At 46.5% G+C, this 25,678-nt stretch overlaps 2 protein-coding genes across 10 annotated transcripts in view; one reads left to right on the top strand and one right to left on the bottom strand.

Moving 5' to 3' along the window:
* Nucleotides 1–7,445, bottom strand: part of KLHL29 (kelch like family member 29) — a 306,457-nt gene extending 299,012 nt beyond the window's left edge. For 3 of the 7 annotated variants that reach the window (XM_085019781.1, XM_021087787.2, XM_085019784.1), the window contains exon 1: nt 6,844–7,194. Coding sequence is in view for 3 of the 7 variants with exons in the window: in XM_085019778.1 (XP_084875904.1) it covers nt 6,844–7,061; nt 7,328–7,409 (300 nt within the window). In the remaining 4 variants the exon portion in view is untranslated. Of the gene's footprint in view, nt 1–6,843; nt 7,195–7,327 lie in introns of those variants that run through there. The other 4 variants (XM_085019780.1, XM_085019779.1, XM_085019778.1 and 1 more) reach the window with 4 other exon arrangements.
* An 86-nt stretch (nt 7,446–7,531) lies between these two features.
* Nucleotides 7,532–25,678, top strand: part of LOC102165540 (uncharacterized) — a 1,338,477-nt gene continuing 1,320,330 nt past the window's right edge. For all 3 annotated transcript variants that reach the window (XR_014842476.1, XM_085019942.1, XM_085019941.1), the window contains exon 1: nt 7,532–7,901. The gene's annotated coding sequence lies outside the window, so the exon portion shown is untranslated. The remainder of the gene's footprint in view (nt 7,902–25,678) is intronic.

Genomic DNA, 25,678 nt, shown 5'->3' on the forward strand with positions numbered 1-25,678 from the left:
AGCTAAGACAGGAGAAGTTGGAAAATACAGCTTATTGCCCTTTCACAGTGGGCTCTGTGATTGTGAGCTGTTTTCCTTTTCCTTAAAGCAATGCTTTTATGAAATGCCATAGATTAAAAATCTATGTGGGGACAACACCTCACAAATAAGTGTGACATGAAGGACGGACTAGGAAGGACTTCGGACCGACCCTCGAAAGTGCCAAATAGATTCAAGTTATCACCAGAATGAAGAGGCGCCAAGAAAATTAGTCTTCAAAGTTTCAAGTCATAAATCCTAGAAGATTCCATTTAGATTAGTTAGAATTCATCCACAAGCATATTTAATAGATATATGCCCAAATATAGCATCTAAAATTCCACACAATGAAAAAGCATGAAGATATAGCTACGTAGCTACCGAGTGAAAAGGAAATCCAAAAAGCAGGCTTTGATGTCTCTTACCTGACACCTTCTCTGGGTATAAATTTATCCAGGCAAACAGTTTTACTATCAAGTTGCATAGCAGGCACTGTGCTAGGCACTGGCATTCAAAAGTGAACACACTCAGATCAGGCTTTAGTGGTCCCAGATGTATCCTGCATCCTTTCCACATTGTTTCTACTCTGCAATTTGCTACGTATTTATTATATTGGCTCAACATGGAAACCAGAAGCCCTTCAAGCATCTCAAAGTTTTTCTCATTAGCCTTCCAGGAATCAGAGTAAATGGAAGCAGGTAGGCAAGCCCAAACGTCCTGTGAGTGTTGGTCAATATTCTTATTTAAGCTCATGGGCCCTCTAATAGAGTTATTCTATTTAAAATGTTAATTAGCACAGACAATGCAGTAACTGGCACATAACAGGCCGTGCGAGGTGGTGCAAATGCAACCCAGTTTGGAGTTTCAAGCACACACACACACACACACACACACACACACACACACACACAGGCACGAGGAAAGACAAGACGGATTGGTAGTTGACAGATCTGGGTTCAAACCCAGATGTACACTGTGGCTAGATTTGTGGCCTGGGGCCAGTTGATTACCTTTCTGAGCCTCATCTTCATTTGTAAAATGTGGATAATCCCTACCTCGCAGCGTTGATATGAGGATTTAAGATAATGTATGTAAAGCACTAAAATACAGTGGGCAGCCATAACTGGCAGCTATTATTATTATATTATTGGGGTTTGATACAGGTTTGGTGATTGAATAATAGGTAGATTGGGTGACCTCTAAAATCCATATCCACTCTAAAATTATGATACTAAAAATGGAATTAAAAGTTCATATATCAAATTCACTCACAGATATTTTTAACTATTATAATTGTCATGCAAATCTCTCATGCTCTTCAGCATAAGTCCTGATAACGAGACTCACAGAATACAATATATTTATGCACACACTGGCATACCACGGAAAAGTCTAGGATCAAGTTTAGCAGGATAGGTGTCTATGGTTTTGCAGGTCTCTGGGGACTGCTGCTGCCTTTTCTATCATGACTACTTCACCGAAGCGCTCTTTTCTAGAGCCCTCCTCTGGGCCAGACACGGCAATGCGGGTTTTACCAGAGTTATTTTGGCCACGATTACTGAGATTCAGGAGCTTTTCCAAGGTCACACGGCCGGCAGGCACCAGGCCCTGGACCTCACATCTGACACTGAGCCCCTGCCTTTACCCACTCTGCCCCATCACTGCCCCATCACTGCCCCACTCCGCCCATCAGGCAAGCCCTCAAGCAAAATGTAAGAGGTGGGAGAGACCTGTGAGGAAATGTACACACAGAAAAGGAAGAACAAATGTCGGTCACGTCTACTGCATGCTTTGTCTGACTGCACTCTGTTGACGGCATTTGCACCATGTCTCTTAAACAGAGGATCACTGTAACATATCCGTGTAACAAGTGGAAGAATCCAGCAATCCCTCTTTGGGGGACATATCCAAAAGAACTGAAAGTGGCATCTTGAAGAGATATTTGCACACCCATGTTCATAGACGTGTACTGTACAATTCCCCTTATATGAGGCATCCGAAGTAGTCAAATCTATGGACACAGAAAATAGAATAGTAGTTCCCAGGGGCTGGGGAGGGGGAAATGGGTAGTTGAGGCTTGATGGGTACAGAGTTTCAGTTTTGCATGATGACAAAATTCACAGCAATATAAATATTAACACGCCTGAACCATACACTTAAAAATGGTAACAGATGTTAAGTTTTATGTTATGCATTTCCTCTTACCACAATTAAAAAAAAATAAAGTGGCAGAATACATATCTGTATATATGTAGGTATATGTACATATTACATATGTAATATACTTATTTGTGTATATGTGTATATATACATTCTCTCTCTCCCTAACAAACACATATATGACTTAAAAGAACCAATGATTTAAAAATTTCAGAACTATAAAATAACTATAAAAATTGACACTTGTGAGGCCCATGAGAGCCTTTAAATGTTTGGGGAGCTGACCTCTTGGTCCAGACCTGATCCTTTACACAATGCTCTGCCACCCCTGTTCTGGCTTCTGAATCATCCTCAGCTGCTGCAGAGTCAAGAGTCTGAATGATGTGAATTTCATGCAGGTATCCTCCCTCATGGGAAATAAGAAACCTCCCCTTTCTCACCCTAACGGGTGGAAATGCCCAAGACATTAAAGTTCATTTCATGAATAATTGTGTTGCCCTTCCAATGATTGTTTTTGCAGCTCCAATTTTTCCTGTTTGCAAGTGAGTTCCTTAAAGAAAGTGGGACTACCTGTCTGACCTAGAACTTGGAGAAAATCAGTGGGTAGCTGTTGTAGGAAGAGCCAGAGGTTGCTTTCAGAGAGATCTGGATCTCAGGAGTTTTCATCCAACAGGCTGGTAAAGAATTCTGACACATTTTTCCTTCTTAAAATTATTAAGACCATTTTTAAAGCACATTAGGAGATGGAAACCTGATTTCTTGAGTAATAACAAGTGCTCATCTTTTGCACAAGTGCAAATATTCTTCTAATTTCTCAATGCGTGGGTCTACGTGTGCTTTATCTGTCGGCAAAGAGACTTCTTATTCTCCAGTCAACTGACATAATTTCTGCCTTGGTTTATCCTCATCCACCACAACCAAGGGCTAGATTTCTTATTCCTGGTGTTTATTCCTCCCCGCTACCCCCAAGTAAGCACTTAGTTGACCGATTATAGAATCACAAGATTGGTTATAATTCCGTTTCTCCATCTGACTTTGAACTTAAGTGCTCCAATTATTTCGCCTGATCCTAATAAGTTAGCGGCGTGCTAATGCTTGCCTTGATATTTCTGAAATATACAGGGTTTGATTAGCATGGGACTGCATCATTAGAAAGCAAAGTTGAAAGCGGGTGAGCAAAATCATCATTCGCATTTAAGCAAAGCTGCCTGTTCAGTGAACTTACAATGTTACAATAATCCTGGAGACACTATATGCTGTGACTAAACGTATATTGTATTCCTAAAATCCCCTGATGCTCCAAAGACCTTCTGTCTTTGGCTACCATGGAGAGAAAAGATCCTTGGAGGACAGGCCTATTCTGATACACAAAGTCCGGATGTCTGTTTGAGCCAGATTTAGCTGAAGACATAAAGAATCCTTGAAGCATAACAGGGTAGGGAGGGGGAAAAAAAGGAAGGAAAGAAGGAAGGAAGGAGAAAGGGAGGGAGGGAGGAAAGGAGGAGGCCAAGCTGGAGGAAAGGAAGGAGGGAACGAAACCTTTAGACAATTCTGCTGGGTTGGATTGGCATCTCCAGGCCATAAAGCAAGAAAGCTTTAGGGTAAGCCTGCTGGAAGAAAACGAAAAACAAAAAGCAAAAAACCCATGCACACACACATATAAAATGAGATACATTAGCATCAGTGGTGTTACATGAGTCTTATTAAAAAAATTAACCTCTTTATATCTGTGTGCAACCAGGAGTGGTATAAACTTTTGCGAACTAGCAGAGAGAGAGAGAGAAAAAAGGAAACACTTTAAACTGGGAATGATTTGCAGCCAAATCAATTGATAGTGGAAGAAAAAAAGATGGTACAACTGAAATTGATGCCAAAGATTTATAAGGTTGACTAAGTAAACAAAAATGGAATGGATCACCATGGAAATGCATGAATATTGAAATAGGCAAGATTTGAATAGACTAATGATATGCCTCACTTAGACTGACAGGTGTTGATAACAACTGTGACACTCAATCCACACCAACAGCCACACTTCCAACATGTTTATTCCTAGAAAACATGGGCTGGATTTAAAGGTTCCCTTGGTAAGAGCTTAAAAACAAAATAAATTTTCTAATTTTAAAGGGACTAACTCCATTCTCATCTACTTGAAAACAACAAAAAAAGGTTTTATCCATTTGCTTTCTGGGTATGAGGAGCCGCAGTTAGCAGAAGTCATTCTCTTGGGCTCTACTAGTCTTTGTTCCAATAAACCTCTCACATAACTGAATTCTCAGTCTCGCTTGCTTATCTCCACACTGAGTACTTGAAGTATGACCACCACTCATTAGAAGCATAATTAAAAAGACAAAACACTAGATTCCTCCCTCCCATCACATACAGATGAAAACCAATAACCCTTAATCTATTTGTTACCATGGCTACCATAGGATATTTTATTTCAGTACAACTCTAGGTATTTCGTTTGGATTGTTGCTTGCAAATGAAAGTTGGAGACCTACAAATTTCTGTTAACTGTGCTAGAAATGGAGAGACTGAATAGAAGAAAACGTTCTTCTTAATCATGGACAAATATGGTTTCTAAGATGCTTGTGCAGAAAAGTTATTAAAATTGGTTAAATGCACCAGCCCATATGCCAATTTAAACGCCATTAAATTCATATAGAGTTTAAGGGCACATATGCTAGCGATTTCCTGATTTGTGGTGGATGATAAGTCAAGTGTACTCAGAACAATGTATGGGACAGAGACCACAGTCATCAGCGGCACACAGCTTTATACTTGTACAAATGCCTAGAATACGGGACTACTCACGTACATGCATGTCGACCAGCCTTTAGTATCCGCCTGTATATGATCTGACAATTTATTGGCCAAGAGTGGGAATGTATAATCTATAAAGTTGTTCATCATGCCCCCCCCAAAAGAGTGAAAAAGTAGCTCTACACTCCACAATGTAATTTTTTTTAAAAAAAACATCACGAATGAGGTAGGCTAATTAAGTCTGCTGTCATTCATCCTAAACCGAAATAATTCCTTAAATCTGCCCTCACAGGTCTGAATTAGAGATAAGACCACAGGGCAATAAAAGGAACTCTGTGGTGACTAGACAGACGACTTTAAAGCAACTGAAATTAGGGTAAATACAGCTGTAACCAGGACAGATCTGTCGCTGCAAGAGGAGTCCGAATCCCAGCGTAGCTGGGCTGGTGAGAAGCTGAAGTATGCAGCAGGGGAGCCTGACTGTCCCTGAGCTGACGAAGTGGAAGTTTCGCGGGCGGCAGCAGCTCAGCGTCCTCAGCGGTCCGGTCCCTCCAGCGCCGAGGTCTCCCTAAAGCTACATAAATACCTGCGTCCACGCTTGTCCACGATTCGCCCCAGGCGTGCCGCGGCGCAAACACCGTAGGGAGGGAGGAGAGCGTTTGCAGAGCCGGCAGGATGGCAAAGGCGGCGGCTGTTCACCCATCAGCATCCCTAGGGACCCCCGAGAGGACCCGCCAACTGCCAATGTCTGCCATGGGTTCCAGAGCCCAAGAACGACAACCGGCTTCTCAGCTGGCGGACCCAGGCATCCGAGACTCGCGCTTTGGCCCCATTACTGTTGGCTGCAGGCAGGCAGCACGTCCCCGCCTTCCCCGAGCCGACGCAAACTCGACCTGCCTGGAGCTGCCTCGCACCCACCCCGGCTCTGGACTCTGTTCTCCCGGCCCTGGATGAGCGCGCCCCTCCCTCACTGCCCAGCGCTCGCGCCCGCACTGCGACCGCAGATAACCCTCGCGCTCCCAGCCCGCTCCAGGCCACAGAGACCCGGACGTGAGCCCTCTGCCACCTGGCACCTCTCGCGGCAGTCGGGGCGCGCGTCCACACTCCCACATTACACATCTCCCTGTCCACGCTATCCCACACATAAGCAACTCCTCCCCACCCGACACCACCTCCTTGCCCCTTCACCATCCCCATAATCTCTCCTTTCCGCGTCCCATAAACACGCTGGCACCCACAAGGTGTTAAAGGAAGAGGGGTCACAACAAGGTCTGTACGGGTTTTCTCTCTGGTTTTCACGCTCCTCTACCTCGAAAGTTACTTGGGATTGAGTGAAGAGACCCTGTCCCCAAATGCGGGGTCTGAGGAGGGGAGGGTGCAGAAACCCCAACCTGGTTTCCCGCCGCACAGAGGCGCGCTCCCCCCCCCCCCAAAAAAAAGGCCAGGCGCGTGGCTGCCCCTGGGGTCCAGCCCTCCGGTGCCTCCTCTTGGCCCCCGGCCCAGCCCGGGCCCTGGGCCGCTAAGGGGAGGTGGCTTGGAGAGGGACGCACGCTTTCGGGCCCAGCCTGGGGGTGGGGGGGCTGCACCGGCTGGGGGTCACACTCGCTTCCAGCACCCCCTACCACCGCGATACTGGCCCCAGGCAGCCCCCGTGCAAACACACCCGGGGGCAGGAAGTTTTTTTCCCCCCTTTTTTTCTCCCTTGGAGCAGCGCAGGCGCAAGGGCTCCTGCAGCCTTGCGAGTCCAGACGCGGGAGGCTCCTGCCGCCGCCGCCGCGGGAGCCGAGCCCAGTGTTCCCGGTTCTCGGGCCCCGCTCCCAAGCCCGGCCCAGCCCCACGCAACCTCCAGGACCCCGGGTCCCCGGCGTCGCATCCTTGGAGCCCTAGCTTGGCTCTTACCTCTGGCCGCGCGGCTCCGGCCCCGGCCCGACGCGCAGAGAGCCTGGGGTAGAGAGTGGGCGCAGGAGGGTTGATGGATAGCGGACGGCGCCGGCGGGTAGCGGTAGCTGGGGCCGCTCGGGTCCTGGCCGGGAGAAACGGATCCAGGTCCACCTCCTCGCGTTCCTGCTCTCCGCCTTCTCCCCCCTTTCCTTCTCCTCCTCCTCCTCCGCCGCCGCCTCCCGGCAGCCCAGGGAGGATGCCCGGAGAGGGAAGTCAGTCCTTCTGCCTGTCAGCCTGTGCGGCTATGCGCGGCGCGGCGCGGATCTCACCGAGGCGGCGGCGGCGGCGGCGGCTCCGGCAGCATCGCCCCCCCGCTCTCCCCGCAGCCGCGGCGGCCGCGGGGCTGGGGTTGGCTCCAGGCTCAGGGCTCGGGCTCCGGGCGGGGGCTGCGCTCAGGCGCGGCGGCCGCCGGGGCTGCGGGCGGGCCCTGCGGAGCCGGGGCCGGGGCTGGAGCTGCAGCTAGATCCGCGGCGGCGAGGACGGCGGCGGCGCGGGGGCTGGCGCGGCCGCGGCGCGGGGACCATGCTCCCTTCTGGCTCGCTCCGCTCCGGGTACCGTCTGCTTTAGCTGCGAGGGAGGCGGGCTTCGGCGCGCAGCCAGGGGCGGGCGGAGCCAATCACGGGCGCCCGAGTGGGCGGGGGCGGAGGGTGGGGGAGGCGGGGCGCCCCCGGCCGGGCACCCGGCGCTGCTCCCCGGGCCCGAGGGATCCCCCGCAGCCGCGCGCCCGGCCTGGGGCGGAGTGCTCGCGGGTGTGTCCGTCCGTCCGTCCGCCGCCCCCGCCCCCCTGCGGTGGCTCCCGGCTCGCCCGCCTCGGCGGCCGCGCCCGGCAGATGCACTGTGCGTGGCCCCGGCTACTGGGCCCGGGCCTCCCGGCCCGGTCGGCCCAGGGTTGGGGGACGCGGCTGAAGCGACCTCCCCGTCTGCTCTCAACACCTGAGGAAACTGGCAGAAAAGTTTGAGAACGAAAAGTCCAATCGTCTTTCAGCTTCCGCCCTCCCTATGACACTCCAGCCACGGTAAGGAGCAGGAATTGTCCAAATCTCTGAAGAACTACGGCTAGCCCTGCAAATCCTGACCACCGGCCCTCTCTAGTCTGTCAGGCTCGACTCTTCTCGGTGTACAAGGACTTTCCTGTCCACACTGACCCTCTTGAATCCGCAAGACCTCTCTCTGTTTAGACAGCCCCTCCTCAGTCAGGCCACACCAGCCTTCCATGCCTACATGGACTCCCACTGTCTACACCGACTTTCATAGTTCCATCCCTGCTCCGTCTCCACGCGCTGTCTACGCAGACCCCGACTGCACCCCTGATAGGAAAGGCTTGGCTGGAGGCCGGTGGCAGCCCCAGCGAGGGCTTTTCCGTTATGCCAGAACATTGCATTTCAGCACCCGTCTTCCCGTCCTTGGTAATTCTCGAGATCTGGTTTTTATTCCCCGACCTCTCCCTCCTCCCCCACCGTTTGGTATTGAATTTCTGAGTAAATATATCATTTCCCCCCATCCCCCACCTCCAGCCGGAATGTTAAGACTTGTGGGGCTTCGACCTCTCCCCTCCCCACCTCCACCGGCCGAGGCAGAGCCGCTCAGGCCTGAGGCCTGGGTAGAAACTGGGGAGGGCGTGTGGAAAGGTGGGGAGCTGCCTGCTCTTTGGCTTGAACTGGGAGGAGCCAGCCCGGGGCGGGCTCTGCCAGGCCCCGCCCCCATCGCCAGGGCAGGGGGAGGGCCGGTTGGTAAATCTCTCAGCTCACTCCTGTGATGTCTGAATCCAGGCCTCTGCTCTCCTTGGCTGTAAACTCAGTGCCGGATTGTGTCTACTTTAATATCTTGTGGGAAGGCAGAGTACAGTGTGGCGGCTGATAAATAATAAATAATAATAATCTACTGAGGGTAGCAGGACGACTGTCAGTGCAAGGGAATGAGAACACCGGGGAAATGGCCCGCTGGTGTTGGAGGAACTGCTTTTCCTGAAAAAAAAGAACAAAATCGAATGAAGTTTTGGTGTGGGAAGCCTGGGGGTGAGGAGAGGACAGGGCAAAACACTGCAGAGAGGAATCCATCCTTGAGGGTGGGGTCAGCCAGGAAAAGCGGCAAGTCTTTAAGAGAGGGTGACAGAGGGTGCCTCCAAGGGGAAACAGGTGGAAGGGGAGCAAGAAAGCCCCCACGGTTCCTCCAGCAGCCTGAAGGGGAACAAGAGATGCGGTTTGAATGCTCAGTTCTTCACACGTGTGTGAAAAGTGATGGAAGGTAACGTAAATGGGAGAAAGCAGAAAGGGGTTAAAGGGGAATTCTAAAAAGGACTCAGGTAATGCCTCAAGTGCTGAAGGCCAAGAGGAGAACAAAGGCGCAGGTGAGTCCGTGTTCATTCTTGTCGAAGGAAGCCTTTCTCTGACAGGATCTGCCTGGGTCCACTAACTGTGAGCATGTGGGATCCACCTGGCTACATTCTGGAGCAGGGGCATGTAGGATGGGTTGTGGGCACTATGGACCTGTGACTAAGGGACGGGTTAAGCTCTGGCAGGTTGAGGCACTTGTAATGGCTTACAGATCATTTTGAATGCTTCTCGAATGCAAGAAACAAATATGCACTCCGAGAATCCTTCCTCAGCTACATGCCTAGGTGAAGGTGTAAGGACTCTCCCACTGTCCCTGCAGGCGTTATCAGAGAAGAGGGGCTGTGCTGAGTGTGCATCCGCCCACGTGATGCCAAGGGTGCTGGTTCTGGAGTGTTGCAATGCTCTCAGGGTTGGAGCTTGATAACAGCTCACCAGGGGTGCCAGCTTGTCAGGAGAATGAGAAAAGCTGTGTGAATTGGAATCCTAGTGGGCTTGTGTACCCTTTGTACCCCACCCTTCTTTCATTCCCAGAGCCAGGATGCAAATAAAGATTTCAGGAGTCTGAAGCCTAGATCTTCCCCTGCAGTGGGGCTCTGCCCAGCAAGGAACTGTTGGGTATGGACTTAGGAAGCGTGGTCTCTGATCAAGACATGAACTCCATTTCATCTGGAGCGCTGTCATTCATGTCGTCTGCCCCCGTTCCCCCAGGGTCTCGGTGACATACACTGGATCTGCTTTGTGTTGTGTAAGTGATCTCTCTTTCTACATAGACCTTGCTGGTAGCTGAGGCTCTTCTGGGTTATTCACTGCCCTGCTTTGTGGCATTTGGGATATGCTGCGTGGTTGGCATGAATCTCTTTTCCTGGTAAATGAGATTGGTTTGTTGTTACACATGGGGGCTTCTTCGGCCCTGGTCAGAGATTTTGCCGTGGGATGTTCCCATGTGGTGCAGTGGGTTAGGGATCTGGCGTTGCCACAGCTGTGGCACAGGCTGCAACTGCAGTGTGGGTTCAGTCCCTGGCCCAGGAACTTCCACATGCCCCTGGTGCAGCCAACAAACAAACAAACAAACAAACAAACAAACAAACCCCCAAAAACATTTCTCCCTGAAGCACAAAATCAGCTCTGTGGAGTGTGCTTCAAAGGCCAGTTCTCCCTGTCTTGATAGAGGTGCCCCAGGCTGGGCTCTGGGGTCAGGACTCATGTGTGTGCTCCAAGCTGGGTTGTGAAGGAGTGGACTTGTGATGTGCAGGGAGGTGGGCTAGAATGCTCCGGAACCTGCGGTCCCTGCTCAGAGCATAGACCATAATCTGTGCAGTCCATCAGACAAGGACTTGGTGCTGGAAAGGCCACTACTGTCACCTAGAGAGGCATCAGAGGAAGCCACATTGGGACTGTCTGAAAGTGCCTACTGTGGCTGAGGTGGCCTTCTCTCCTTTTTTGTATGTATGTATGAATGTATGTACTTTGTTTTTTAGGGCTACACCTGTGGCACATGGAGGTTCCCAGGCTAGGGGTCAAATCGGAGCTATAGCTGCCAGCCTACGCCACAGCCATGGCCACAGCAATGGCAGATCTGAGCCGTGTCTGCAACCTACACCACAGCTCATGGCAACGCCAGATCCTTAACCCACTGAGTGAGGCCAGGGATCATACCCGAAACCTCATGGTTCCTAGTCGGATTCGTTTCCGCTGTGCTACAGTGGGAACTCCCTTTTTTGTGTTTATAATAATGACCACAACAAAGCCATACTTTACTCAATGGCTACAATGTGCCAAGTGTTGTACCAGGTGTTCTACCCACAAGACCTGGTTAATGGTCGTAGCAACCTGTGGAATTAAGGTTATCAGTCCCAAATGCTTAGTCACAGAGAGGGTAGAGGATCTCCTGAAATCACACAGCCAGGAAGTGGCAGAGCTGGAATTGGAGCCTGATTGGTCGGTTCCAAAGCTTTGGTTCTTTTCACCACTCTCAACACACAAAAGCAGTTTCTTTGGTCATTAACCCAGTGCTTTTCCCTTGGAGAAGACACCGTGGTTGCTGATTTTGCCTTTATCAGCAGCCAGCCTTGGACCCAGGATTGGAAATCAGTCTTAGGACACATTCGGCTGATGTAGAAGAGGGAAAAAGCATCTCTTTGATTACTGGATGCACAGGCCACTTGCAAGAGTGGATGTCTCATCAGAAACCCTCAGGTCTGAGAGGACAGCTGTTTCCAGGAGCACAGTGGGTATAAATAGAGCAGGAGCCAGCCTCTCTGCTGGTTGGGTTTTGTGTTTGCTGTTTTGTTTTTCTAACATTATGCTCCACTAAAACCACCCCCTTTGGCATCACAAGCATTAATAAATCCTGCGTAAGTCACTGCCCTTCCAGTGGTTAATCAATCCATAAAAATCTATTTAGCACCTACTGTGTGTCCTGCATTTCAACCCCATGGTGTTGATTAAAGCAGGAAGTAAGAAGTCACAGCTGCTGTATTTTCACTGTGGCCACCCTGCTCTGTGGATGTGTCGCAGAGGCACATGCTAATCATTCAATCAGCCCTTTGCTGAGGCCCTGCCTGTTCAGCCTTGGGCAGGGTGCTCTCACGAGTACAGGGAAGGTACGAGGTGGTTCATCTCTGCTCATTTTTACCCTGCCTGTTCCCCAAAGGGGGCTGAGGCTTCCAAATACAATACCGCAATACCGGAGTCCACCCACCCGCCCGCCCACAGTTTCAGTTCCTTGTGATCAACCTTGGTTTGAAGATATTTAATCAAAAATTCCAGAAATAAACAATTCATAAGTTATCAACTGCACACCGTTCTGAGTAGCATGATGAAATCTCATCCCGCCCTGCCCAAGACTTGAATCCTTCCTTTGTCCACCATGTCCATGCTGTATATACTACCTGCCCGCTAGTATAGGAGAAAACCCCAGTACCTTCCAGGTTGGGCACTATCTGTGATTTCCTACATCTACTGGGGGTCTTGGGACATATTCTCTGCAGATAAGGTGGGACTCCTGTACTTGGTTCTTGTTCTTGACGAACGTTAAGGTAACAACAGTTGTTACCTCGAAACCTAACTTAGTGCTCATTTGTGGGGAAAAGACGCCAAGTGTTGTAGGGTACGGGGAGAGTCTCAGAACTGGGGCAGGTCAGGATGGCTTCTTGGTGGAGGCAGGTCTCAGACTGGAGCTGGGGAATGAGGAGGTTTCCATGGGAAAGAAGAGCCCAGAGCAGCCAGAGCAGAAGGCAGGGGCCCCGAAGGCAGAGGAGGTGGGATCCTTGGATCGGGGGACTCGTCCTGATAGATTCTGCAGCACGACTTGTTCTTAACAGTCATTTCCTTTGGGTAAAAATGAAAATGTATTTTCACCATCAGTGAACTATTAGAGTCTTAGATTCAGAGTGAAACCAGTTGTATCTTTTTAAGCATTCTCAATGGCGGGGAAGCAGCACCTTTTTTTCAGTACCACTTGTTTGCAGGTGGCAGGGGTGCTAATTAGACAGAGCCACTAGCACTTTTCCTGGATGGTTCCGGCTCCCAAATTGACAAGAAACACTGCTTGGGTGCCTTTGGAGAGCGGATTCTACCCTCCCCATTGATAAAGTGGTTCTTCAAGCATGGTGGTCAAAGGAGTGGGTTTAATAGTTGCTTAGTACATATTTATTGGCGATACATGACCATTGGCTGAATTGTTCACAGTGACCAGAATTCCACTTTAGTCCTTTGATATTTAAAAAATATCAAAGAAGACAGAGTGTAACAGGAAGGCCCAAATGATTGGGAGAACAGTTGTAAGAAACATTTTATTTGAGTGTTAGAGGATTCTTTCCATCATTGAAGCAGGTTTTCACTAGAGGGAAAATTCAGGAGACTTTTTTTTTTTTTTTGTCTTTTTGTCTTTTTCTAGGGCCGTGCTCACAGCATATGGAGGCTCCCAGTCCAGGGGTCCAATCGGAGCTGCAGCTGCCGGCCTACACCACAGCCCCAGCAACGCCAGATCTGAACTGCATCTGCGACCCACACCACAACTCACGGCAACAGTGGATCCTCAGCCCCCTGAGCAAGGCCAGGGATCCGACCCGCAACCTCATGGTTCCCAGTCGGATTCGTTAACCACTGCACCACGACAGGAACCCCTGGAGACTTTTGAGAAAAGGTTGAATCCTCATAATTCTTTGCATACATATTTTTAAGCTGTTTTTAAGAATAAAGATGTTACAGGCTAGCTGGTTCCCTGTTGGATTCCAGAATCCTCGGTTGCCAATATCTTTCATCTCCCTCTGAGATTTCAGTAGAAATTGGGGCCAGGACATGTCGTTAGTGTGGTCATGTTGAAGCCCTGACCCGGGCTAGAAGCAGGAGGATGACCACCCAGGGCAGGTGACGGCCCGGCTTTGACTGTCTCCAGGACAGTGGCTGACCCTTGTGTTCTTTGTCCCCTGCTTGGACGCAGGCTGCTGAGACCATGCACACTCCGCATGCGCTGGGGGACCACCAGGCAGCAGGGGAACCACCGTGCAGAGCCTCTGCCACAAATATTTTCATCAGCCGTCTCACGAACATGGCGAGGTCCAGGGCTCTGTCTCAGGAGTTATTGCTATTTCCATATCCCCAAAGCCGAGGCTGCCTGTTGTGTTCACAAACAAAAGGCAGCCCCTCCTCCAGGGAACAAATTCATTCTTCTCCCCAAAGACAGAGTGGTTGGGAATCAAGCTTCAGGCGCTCTCAGAGTGTGAGATACATTTCATCTTGCAGGGTGAAGGATCTAACGGCCTCAGCTATTTCAGGTCCTTTGGTATATGTGCCCCTGTATTTCATCTTCATGTTCATCCCTCCTAGAATTTGTGGAGCTGTGTGCACTTTCTGTGCAGTGGGTCTGGGAGGAGGAATTTGTGAGGTCATGCCCGCTGGAAACAGGACTGTCAACACATTGGCTCCTGAGGCTCTGTCCCTAAGGAGTCAGAGGCAACAAGGAAGAGAAAAGCAATAGGGCCTGAACTCAAATATTTACTAAGGGTCTTAAAAATAGCCTAAGTCTGTGATAAAAGTCACCATCTAGTCCAGGTGCATCTTGCTATAAGAAAATACAATATATGAAAACTCAGGATGATAAAACCAGAAGGATTTGCTAGTTTCCATTACAAAAGGATGCCTGCGTGAAGGTTTTCCCTTTGATATTTAGTCAGTGGCGGATTTACTAGACATTCTGTTCAGAACCATATTAATTTATTTAATTAATAAATAAATATTAATTTATTTTTATTAATTTAAGGCTGGTTACCTACCTACTTTCAAGATGTCTTGAGCAATTTACAGGCTAAAACATGGTGCCGAAGGAGACATTTAGGAATGAAACAGAACAGACAGAAGCAGAAGGGAGAGGAGGTGGGATTAGAAGCCCTAAGCATTCAAGATGAACGGGTGCAATGGTTAGGATTTCTAAGGGAAAAAAGAGCAAATGTGCCTGATTGCATAAAGGAAGGTGCATTTGTGTCAGGTCAAAAAAGATGTCTTGAATAGAACCTGTTTAAGAAATCAGACCCTGTTATAAATGGAAGAAAGTAGTAGTATTGAGATAAAAGTTTTCTCCTTCAGTCTTTGGAGACCAGTGCTAATCGTGGGAAAAGGTAACACCACAGGTCTTAACCTTTGAAAAATATTTACCAGGAGGTTTCATTTAGAAAAACATTTCAATTCTTTATAGATTTTGACTTATTGATGATTCAGGAAAAGGGTTGCAAGTCAGACACATTTCATTTAGGTGGTTGTGAATTTTCCTAGAAAGCAACAAGTTCGGCATCTTCTAGCTTAGGTCTAAATCCTTGGTAATTTTTGACAGCTTCGGGTCAATTTCAAAATTTGCCAGAGAGTTATGGCTAATGTAAAATTTCGTTAGAAATAACCAGAACTTAGAATAAGCAGGTTTAGAAAAACCTAGGAGGATTTGGAAAGCGTCAGAACAGTATTTGTAATCTGAGATGTTTATATACTAATCTGCAGACAACTCCTATTAATGAATTTAAGATTTTAAAAGGGTTGCAGGAGTACACACTGTGGCTCAGTGGTTAACAAACCCAACTAGCATCCATGAGGATGTAGGTTCAATCCCTGGCTTCACTCAGTGGATTAAGGATCTGATGTTGCCGTGGGGTGTGGTGCAGGTCACAGATGTGCCTCAGTCCCGACTTGCTGTGGCTGTGGTGCAGGCCAGCGGCTGTAGCTCCGATTCGACCCCTAGCCTGGGAACCTCCATATGCCACGGGTGCCGCCCTAAAAAAAAAGATAAATAAATAAAAAATAAAATATGAACTCATCGTTATAATCAAGGTGGTTTTTCCTGGGAACCAGATTGAAGTGTGGCAGTGGATGTGTATGCGTTGTTTATAAGGAGCAGAGTTGTTAGTTGAGGGTGACAGTATATGAAATAATGATGTGCCAGTGATGAAAATGTCAATAATAGCTGACACTAGTTTAGTACTACATGCCAGACACTGTTGTAAGCCTTGGATTTTCTTAAAAAATTTCCATATATTCCTTACAACAAAGGATGTGAGACTTGATGAATCCTGAGTGTAAAAGTTTTAATGCCGACCTAGAGAAAGAGGGGCAGGTGTTCTCTCATCAGTAAGGAGTTTGATGCAACCCATTGGCTAGAGAGGGGATATGGCTGGCTCTTCCTAGACACAAGTCTCAAAACTGGAATGGAATTTGGATGTCATGTTGTGCCTTTTCACTACCTAAGCATATAACAGGTGCCTCACACTGGTGAGCTCTGGGCACCCCCCGCTGTGATTGTACCACTCAGGCCACTGAAATCTGACCTGGAAGGTTCCTATTGGAATGAGGGAGAACCCAAATGTACTAATTATCTATGGCTGTGTAACAAATTGCCACACACCTTTAGCAGTGTATGCAACATTTCTTATCTCACCCAGTGCCAGAGGGTCAGGAATCCAGGAGCAACATCATTGGGTAGTTCTGGCTCAGGATTTCCCATGAGGTTGTGGTCAGACATCAGCTGGGCCTGCAGATATCTCAGGGCTTCCCCTGGGGCTGGAGGATTTTCTTCCAGGTTCACTTACATGGCTGTGAGCTAGAGGCCCCAGTTCCTTGCCCTGTGTGTCTCTTTAGAGAGCTGCCTCAAGACATGGTAGCTGGCTTCTCCCTAAGCAGCAAGTGACGTGAGCGGGAGGGAGAGAGAGGCCAAGACAAAAGCTGTAATGTCTTTTATAACTTAATTTTGGACAAACAACATAGACAAACAGAGGTTTAACTTGAAAAGGGACATAGGCTGTGAATATGGGAAGTGAGAATGTTGGGAGCCACATAATCATCTTAGATTCTATGGGTAACAGAGTGGGGACAAGTGTGCATGGTAGGATGTATGTACTGGATTTCAGACTTCTCAAGGTCCCCAAGAAATTAGGGGACATTCCATGAGAATCTGAAAGGGAAGCTGGGTCAAGAACTCTTGTTGATAGAATTCTTTATATGTGGTTGCTAATGCTCTTAGAGAGGAGTAGTCAGGTGGCAGTGGGTGTTGATGAAACCAGAGTGACTATGGGAAAGTTACCTTTGAGTGCCGCTGGCAGAAGGGGAGAAGGGGCATATGTATTGTAGAGTTACACACACCTAATTAGGTCTAATTAATTAAGGCAGCAAAAGGGACAGGATAACAACAAAAAACTTTTCTTATTTGACATGAGCAGAAAGTCAAGAGAGGATCTGATTGGTGATTGTGGTAAGATGTCCAATACTATGGATTTCTGTGGAGCAAACTCTTACTGGGTGCCACTGTGTACCAGGTAAAGTGCCAGGTGCTCAGGATACACAGATAACCAAGAAAAGGTTGCTACCCTCGAGGATCTCCCCATCTAATGGGAAGACACACAGGTAAACAAAGGCATGGTCAATACCGAGATGAGATTCAGAACAGGTAGAACAGAGACATTAGAAAGGGCACTGCCAGTGCCAGCTGGGGGCAGCTGGATCAGGGTCAGAAGAGATTACAGTTGAGCTGAGTCCTTTAGGATGTGCAGGATATGGCCAAAAACGATAGGAGGAAGGGCAGGAAGAACAAGAATTGCCAAGCACAGGTTAGGCTGGGGAAGCTGCTAGTGCTTCACATGATTAGAGAAGGATGGAGAATGCAAACGGGGCTAGAGTGGAAAGAGGAGCCTTCCTCTCAAGGGTCTTGAACAAGGCTGTGCACTGGGGATGCACAGGGCAGTGCTGTTCAGAGTGGGGTCCTACAGCAGGATTATGTGGGAGGCTGATTCCTAAGTCTAACCCTACACCCACCTCAGCAGATTGTTCTCCGTAACCATTTTCTCTTCTTCCTGGGCCAGACTGCATCTCCTAGTGTCCTTTGCAGTTGGGCTGCATCTTCTGGCCTCCTTTGCACTTAGACCCTATTGCCTAGTCTCTTTTACAGTTAGCGGCACTCGTATCAATGGAACATGAGTGGAAGTGTTATGTGCCATTTCCAGTCCTGACCCATTAAATTCTGCCCTGCATGCTTTCCATGCTCTTGTCCATGTCGATGCAGGCAAACATAGGGATCTTGGAAGCCACATGTTAAAGATTGCAGGGCAACAAAACCCAGGAAGTCTGGGCCTCTGAAATTATGTTTGGAGAGAGCTACCCGCTGATCTGGAACACCCATTTGCGGACTTCAAGAAAATAAGCAATAAAATTCTATTGCATCTGATCTGTTGTATTATTTGGGGTTTGTTTGTTTTTGCAGCTCTTGCTACCCTAACTGGTAGAGCAGTTGACTCAGCCTCTGAGAGGGGAATTCTCTGGAGAATCTGCATTTTTAATAAGCACCTGAGAGGAGTTTGAGAACCACTGCTGGAGGCGAAGGAACCAGCCACTCATGGGTTTAGGGTAGACCAAGTAAAGTGATGCTATTTGCATTTTAGAATGACACCAAGAAAGCAGAATTTGACCTCCTTTTTTCTTTGCTAAGGAGAACAATCTCCTGACTAAAAAGAAAAAGAAAACGGTGCTAAGAGAAAATTGAGGTTCAAGATGAGTGAAGAGATTATAACAAGCACCAGCCTGCTGTAAATGAGCTCAAGTCTCTTGGCCAGGACAAATTACACCCCAGGGAGAAGAGACAACTCACCATCGAAGCTGTAGAGCCTCTGCTGATTATCTTTAAGAAACATGGAGAGTGGGAAAGAAAATGGAACACTAGAGATGGGAAAATATAGCTTTTATTAGTAGAAAGGGGAACAGATTCTGCACACTGTAAAAGTGGGCATATCCTATTCACCCTCATTAAGCTGATTATTTAAGGCTGATTTGTGAGCATATGAAAAATGGAGAATTCTCTAGAAGCCTGCGTGGCTTCTTTAAGAGCAAGCCACAACAAGGAAACTGTATTCCTTGTTTTGTGAAAGGATTGCTAGATTATTATGTCAGGGAATTGTGTTAGCCATGGTAGAGGCAGACACACCTCAGGTTGGCATTTGTCAGGGAATCGCATGATAAATTTGTGTGCAAGATAAAATAATTTCAACTGCAGACTAATATTTGGGTAATACATACCCAAAGATGCTAATCAATGTCAGTATGAAAGTACATTTCTAGTGAAAGGCCACAGTCTTGGTTCCAGCTGATATTTTTATTGGTAAGGCAGATATAAAATAGTTACATTTCAAGATGACATGTGGAGAATGCATTGGTTAGCATAAACAAGGCCCAAAGAATAGGCTCAAGTATTAAGCTAAAGGTAATGGTGTGAAATGAAACTTACGATAGGATTGAGCATGTGCGTCTGAAGCATCCCCTGCACAAGGCCAGGCAGCAGCTACAGCTACTGAGAAAAACACTGGAAGGTGGCACTAGCTGGTGATGTTGTTCAGCTGCCCAGAGCCCTGAACAGACTCAGAGGTTAGCTGAGCCCTGTAAGCAGTTACCTGAACAGGTGTCAGGAGCAGAAGGGCCCAGGCAGATTTCAGGTCCACCTGAGAATGAAACTCTTTCCAGCCATCTCCCAGCTGCCCAAAACAATGGGCTACTTGGAGACAGGATAGACATGACCAAGTGGAGAGAGAAAAAATTCTTTGTTAGGATTTCAAAGAAGGGGTGAAGCTATCTAATGCGTGCTTGGCCACCAAAAAAAAAAAAAAAAAATCATTATCAGCTTCATTAGCAGGTACTAGTACTGGGGACCACTGAGTGATAACTTAGTGGGCTCAAAAATCCTGTATGAGTTTCCTTTGGCTGCTGTAACAAATTGCTACAAAGTTAGTGGCATAAAACAATACAGATTTGTTATCTGATACTTCTAGAGGTCAGAAGTCCAAAATCAAGAGTCTACAGGGCTCAGTTCCTTCTAGAAGCCCTAGGGGAAGATCCTTTCTCTTGCCTTTTCTAGCCTCAAGAGGTTGCCTACATTGGCTTGTGGCTCCTTCCTCTATCTTCAAGGTCAGCAGAGTAGTGTCTTCAAATCTGTCTGTCTGTCTTTTCTCTTTCTCCCTGCTTCTCTTATCATAGCTCTTCTGATACTGATCCTCTTACCTCCCTCTTCGAAGGACTCTTGTGATTGTATTGGGTCCATCCAGATAATCTAGATTCATTTCCCCATTGCAAGGTCCTTAGCTTAATCACATCCACCAAGTTCCTTTTGCCATGTGAGGTACCGTATTCACAGGTTTTGGGCGTGGGATGATGACATCTTGCGGAGGGCTGTTATTCAGTCTACTATAAGTCCTTTATTAATTGTCTCTGTATTTAATTTAATCCCTCACTCTCTTGAAGAGCTGGGCATCATTTCCACTTAATAAATGGGGAACTGGAGCCGTGGAAAAATTAAGTAACGCACTGTACCACCATGAAGCAGTGAGGCTGGGCTTCAAACTGGGTTCTGAGTCTAAGAGCTGGGACTCCACCACTCTGATGCTGTACGGCTCGTGTTATTCTTCTTCCTAGAGCCCATAATTCTAAGCACTAATAATCGCTTTTCTTTAATGGCGTTAATTTAGCAGTGACATTATTGTAGCTTGTTTTTCTAAAATGTCATGTAAGGCAGACATTACTGGCTACCTAGGAAATTTAAGTGGCCTCCCGTGCTAGCTCTTTAGCATCCTCAGCTCACAGCTTTTACCCCCCTCCTGGATTTTGTCACCTTGGGCCGTCTCAGCTACAGGAGTTTGGAAGAGTGTAATTTGCTGAATTCAGATCTGACAGTCTTTGTCGACTAAAGGTTACACAGCTGTAAAAGTTTGTTTGTAACCCAAAGTAACAGAATTGTCAGGTAGAGTGTAAAGCGATTCCAGAGACGCAGGTTAAAAACCTCATGATTCCGTGCGACAACAGGAGCAGCCTGGTGATGACGGCATTTAGGCTCCCAGGGCAGGAATAAAGGTGGAGGCTTCCGCCTGAAGACCATCTCCCTGAACCTGGAGTTCAGGCCCTGCTGAGGTGGGCAGTGGAGGAGTCTCCTGCCCAAGCCCTCTGTGCTGGAACAATTCCTCCAGCATCTGTAAAGCTGAGTGAGAGACAAACCAGTGCCCCATTTTACGGATGGGGACCATGAGGCTCAGAGCTATGTTCAGGGTCACATAACCAACTCACAGCAGAGACTGGGTCCAAGGTCAAGGGCCCTGGCTTCTAGTCCCGGCTCCGCCCCGAGGTGCTGCTCTGGGACAATGAGTGTGACCATGAACCCATCATGTCTTTTCTCTGGTCATCCTTCCTGTGTGCTCCACCTTGACCATCAGTATGTCAGCGCCGTCCACTCTCCATCTGCAGCCCAGTTCTCATCATGCTTAGCTGTGCAGGCCTGGGCTCTGGGTCACGCTGAGCTGGATGTGGGTTGTGCACAGCCTTGCTGGAGAAAGGCCTGGGGGACACGGTGGCGGGGGGGCGGGGGGGATTCACCAGGATGTATATGCAGCAAAAAATTCCATAGCATGCAGGAGGGACTTGGCTGGGGGTGGAGGCTGTGATCTGTGACACTGAGTGGCTGGATGGCGGGAGTGGAGGAGAAAGGCCTTGAGTCCACCGGCTTCAGCTCCTGTTCAATGGCTGGGACCCACCTCACCCCACTGGCAGGTGGTTTCTAGATGGTTCACACATCAGTGCCGTGAAAGCTTTCATCAAGCCCATGTTATAAGATTTGTGTTGAGGAACACCTGAGAGTCTAGAAGGGTAGGAAGCTAACGTTTGAGCACCTTGTTTGTGGCAAGTACTCAGCTAGAAAAGACAGAAACTGCCCTTACTGAGCACCTATTTTGTGCTAGGCACTAGGGGTTTTCATGGACTCTGAGTGCAAGGAGGAATACAACACTATCCCTGCCCAGCATTTACTAGACAACATAAGGACTGAACAAGGTGGTAATTAATGAAGGTAAAAGGAAATAGCAGGAGTGGCAATGAGGACGTGCTGAGTTGACAGTACCTGGGGTCTGTTGTCTCGCCAGAACTATGGTGTTAAGGCATGAGGGGTGCTGCTTTTAGAACATTTCCCAATAGGGGGCCTGATTTCCTAAAAATCACATTCCACCGCTAACTTGCGTTTATTGTTCAGTTTGTGGTCCACTAGGACTCTTGGATCTTCTTTTCCCCATGCTTGCATCTCGCTTTTGTGTAAACACCTTTCCCTGGAATGCTCCCTTCTCAACACAGCCTTTCTGTGAGATCGAGGAAACAAATAATTTTTAAAAATTTTTTAATATTAAAGTATAGTTGACTTACAATGTGCCAATTTCTGCTGTACAGCAAAGTGATCCAGTCATGCATATATACACAGTGTTTTTTTCTATCATTCCCCCATCGTGGTCTATCCCCAACGTTTGGACACAGTTCCCTGTGCAGGACCTCATGACTTACCCATTCTAAATGTACTAGTTTGCATCTACCCACCCCAGACTCCCAGTTTAATCCCTCTCCCTCCCCCTCCCCCTTGGCAACCACAAGTCTGTTCTCTTGTCTGTGAGTCTGTTTCTGCTCTGTAGATCGGTTCATTTGTACCATATTTTAGATTCCATGTAAGGGTAATATCATATGGTATTTGTCTGAGAAAATACTTTTAAAAATGTTCAATTAATTTGTTTTCTGTTTTTTTTTCAAAACAGCTTTGTTGAGTTATAATTTACAGACCAAAACATTTACCCATGTTAAGTGTGCAATTTTAGTAAATTTACAAAGATGTGCAAGCATCACCACAACCAATTTTAGAATGTTTCCCTCACCAGAGGGAATAATCTAAGGGCACAATGCAAGAAATATGGGTTTATTCAACCTACTTGAACATGCATTTCTGAAATTATTGTGTGTAAAATCTGTCAGCAAATTTTGAGTTACTTCACAGTATACTTTTACAAAAAAAAAAAAAAAAAGGCAAAATGAAGTGGAAGGAAGAATCCCTGTGCTTTAAATCTTAAGAAACCGTTATCCATTTTGCAGATCACTTCATTAATAAACAGGTTATTATAAAAGTAATTATTGTAGAGATGGCAACTGCCATTAGCTAGTACTGTGTTGTTGTCTACTGGGAGTTTTGAAAAGCCTTTTTAATTTGCTCCTCAAAAATCGCTTACACCCACAAAACCGCTTCAGTCAACGAAATAAATCTAGGTATGGGCAAACCTTAGTACAGCAAAACCAGCTTTACCTTTTTACCTTTCCAATTTGTTTCTTTCTTCTCCAGAACGCCATGATTTGTGAAGGGGTTTGTCTAGTGAGTCCCACCCCTTTGCAAAAGTGGCTACTCTCTGGCAAGAAAGGAACCACTCAGTATCCAACCCTTCAAGTGTGAAGGTATGTGGACAAATGGATGCTTGAATGGTTTCTAAATACCCATCTGAGAACAGCCAATAGTCAGAAAGTTAAGATGCTGCTACTGGCTCCTCTGTTGGGTGCGCCATTGCCGGCGGGGCTGGTCCCTCTAATAGGGCTTATTGGTGGGGTCAGAGCCCCTCCTTCTTATCTCACATGCCATCCTCCTTATATGTAGATCCATCAAATATAGAGAATTGTTTATTCCCAAGCAGGAAGGGAATCATTCTTCCAAAAAAGGTATAGGAAAAGCATGATGCTCTCAAGTTCTATTGGTAGGAATATAAAGGGGTTATGTATTATCTTGCTATCTTACTACTTATGAGAAAGAGACACGTGCCCAGAAACAAACTTGCATCAGAGACTTATTTAGTATTTATTCGTAAGTTAAAAACATTAAGTTGGAGTTCCCGTCATGGCTCAGTGGTTAACGAATCTGACTAGGAACCACGAGGTTGCAGGTTCGATTCCTGGCCTTGCTCAGTGGGTTGAGGATCTGGCGTTGCCGTGAGCTGTGGTGTAGGTGGCTACAGCTTCAATTAGACCCCTAGCCTGGGAACCTCCATAAGCCTCGGGAGCAGCCCTAGAAAAGGCAAAAAGACAAAAGAAAAAAAAAAATTAAGTTGTCATACATTCAGAGAAGTGCATGGTCTGAAGAATCCTGATAAGTTTTTACATAGTGAGCATAGTCTGAGAATATCGCCCGCACTCCCAAAGCCTCCTGTATGCTGCTCCCATTCCTTATCTCCACAAAGTAATCAAAAGCTGTCTTTGATGCTGTATGAATGGAATCATGCAGTATGTATTTTTTTGTATCTGAATTTCTCCACTCAGCGTTAGTGTCTGTGACATCCATCCATGTTGCTGCCTTCAGCAGGGTTCAGCTTTCACATTGTCATAGATAGTGCTCCATTGTATGGCTGTCCCATGATGTGGTTAGCTTTCCTACTGCTGATGGACATTTGAGTAGCTTCTCTATCTTTAGTCTCTTAGGAGTAGTTCTTTATGAACATGCCTTACACATCGTTCCATCGCCTTTGGTAGGCGTTTCTATTGGAGTAAAATTGCTGGGTCATGGGAATGCAGGGTTCAGCTTTAGCAGATAGGATAATTAAGACTTTCTAATTCTTCTTGTGTCAACATTTTCAGGTTGTAATTTTTTTTAAAAAGAGAATTTGTTTATTTAGTCTGAATTGTGAAATGTATTGTCATAACATCTTTTCATTGCCCTTTTGATGTTTGTATGAATTCTAGTGATGGTGCTGTTTTAAAAAGATCACTGATATTAGTGGTTTGTTCCTTCTTTTTTCTTGAGCCGTCTTTATAGGGATTTGTAAATTTTATTAGTCTTTTCAAAGAACCAGTTTTTGGTTTAGTTGACATCTATTCTATAGTTTTTCTTTTTCATTTTTCTAATATTTTTATTATTTATTTCCTTTGCTTTAAATTTGACGTTCTTTTCTAATACCTTGAGGTAGTCATTAGGTCACTGGTTTTCTCTTTTTCTTTTTTTTTTTTCTAAAATATACATTTTAGGGTTTCAATTTTTTCCCTCTGAAGCCTAGTTTAAGCTCTGTGCTACAAGTTTTTATTTTTTTTATTTTAATTAATTAATTAATTAATTAATTTTTTGTCTTTTTGCCATTTCTTGGGCCGCTCCCGCGGCATATGGAGGTTCCCAGGCTAGGGGTCCTATTGGAGCTGTAGCCACCGGCCTACGCCAGAGCCACAGCAACGTGGGATCCGAGCCGCGTCTGCAACCTACACCACAGCTCACGGCAACGCCGGATCGTTAACCCACTGAGCAAGGCCAGGGACCGAACCCGCAACCTCATGGTTCTTAGTCGGATTCATTAACCACTGCGCCACGACGGGAACTCCAGCTACAAGTTTTTAACACATTGGTTTTCATTATTATGCAGTTGAGAATATTTTCTAATTTCCATACAGATTTCTAATTTCTGATTTTTTAAATTACAGGTTATTTAGAAGTGTTACTTTGTAATTTTCAAACATTTGAGTATTTTGAAAGTATTTCATATCGATTTCTAGGATTTTTCCACTCCACTCTTGTAAGAGGACATACTATGTTTAATTACAACCCTTTGCACTTTATTGAAATCTGCTGTGTGACTCAGATTTTTTATTTTGTTAAATGTCCCACGTGCACTTGAAAACAATGTAATCTTGCTGTTGTTGGGTTCAGTGTTCTGTGTATGCCAACATGGTCAGATTTGTTTACCATGTTGTTCAAGTTGTCTTTATCTTTACTGATTTATTGTCTGCTTTATCAGTTGTTGAAAGATGTATTTGAAATTTTCATCTGTAATACTAGGTTTATTTGTTTTTCCTTTTAGTTCTGTCAGTTTCTGCTTTGCATGTTTTAGGTTTTGTTTTTAGGTGCATACAAATTTCAGATGACTAAATATTTCTGCTGAATTGAATTTTTGCTATTGTGAAATGCTCCACTTTATCTCTGGGAATACTTATAACCTTAAGTCTTGCTTTGTTTGATATCAGTATGGCCAAGCCAGTAATTTTTTGGGTATCATTTCAGGACATATTGTTTTATTCTCTTTTATGTTTTATAACCTTTATATGCCTTTTGTAAGCAGCATAGTTGGGTCTTGTGGTTTTGCATTGTTTTTCTAGTCTGACAGTATTTTAATTTTCATTAG

This window comes from Sus scrofa, chromosome 3, assembly GCF_054392235.1.
Source record: "Sus scrofa isolate SSC_HxYL_T2T_F1_AM1 chromosome 3, Sscrofa_HxYL_maternal_Yorkshire_Landrace_v2.0, whole genome shotgun sequence".
Classification (NCBI taxonomy): Eukaryota; Metazoa; Chordata; class Mammalia; order Artiodactyla; family Suidae; genus Sus; species Sus scrofa.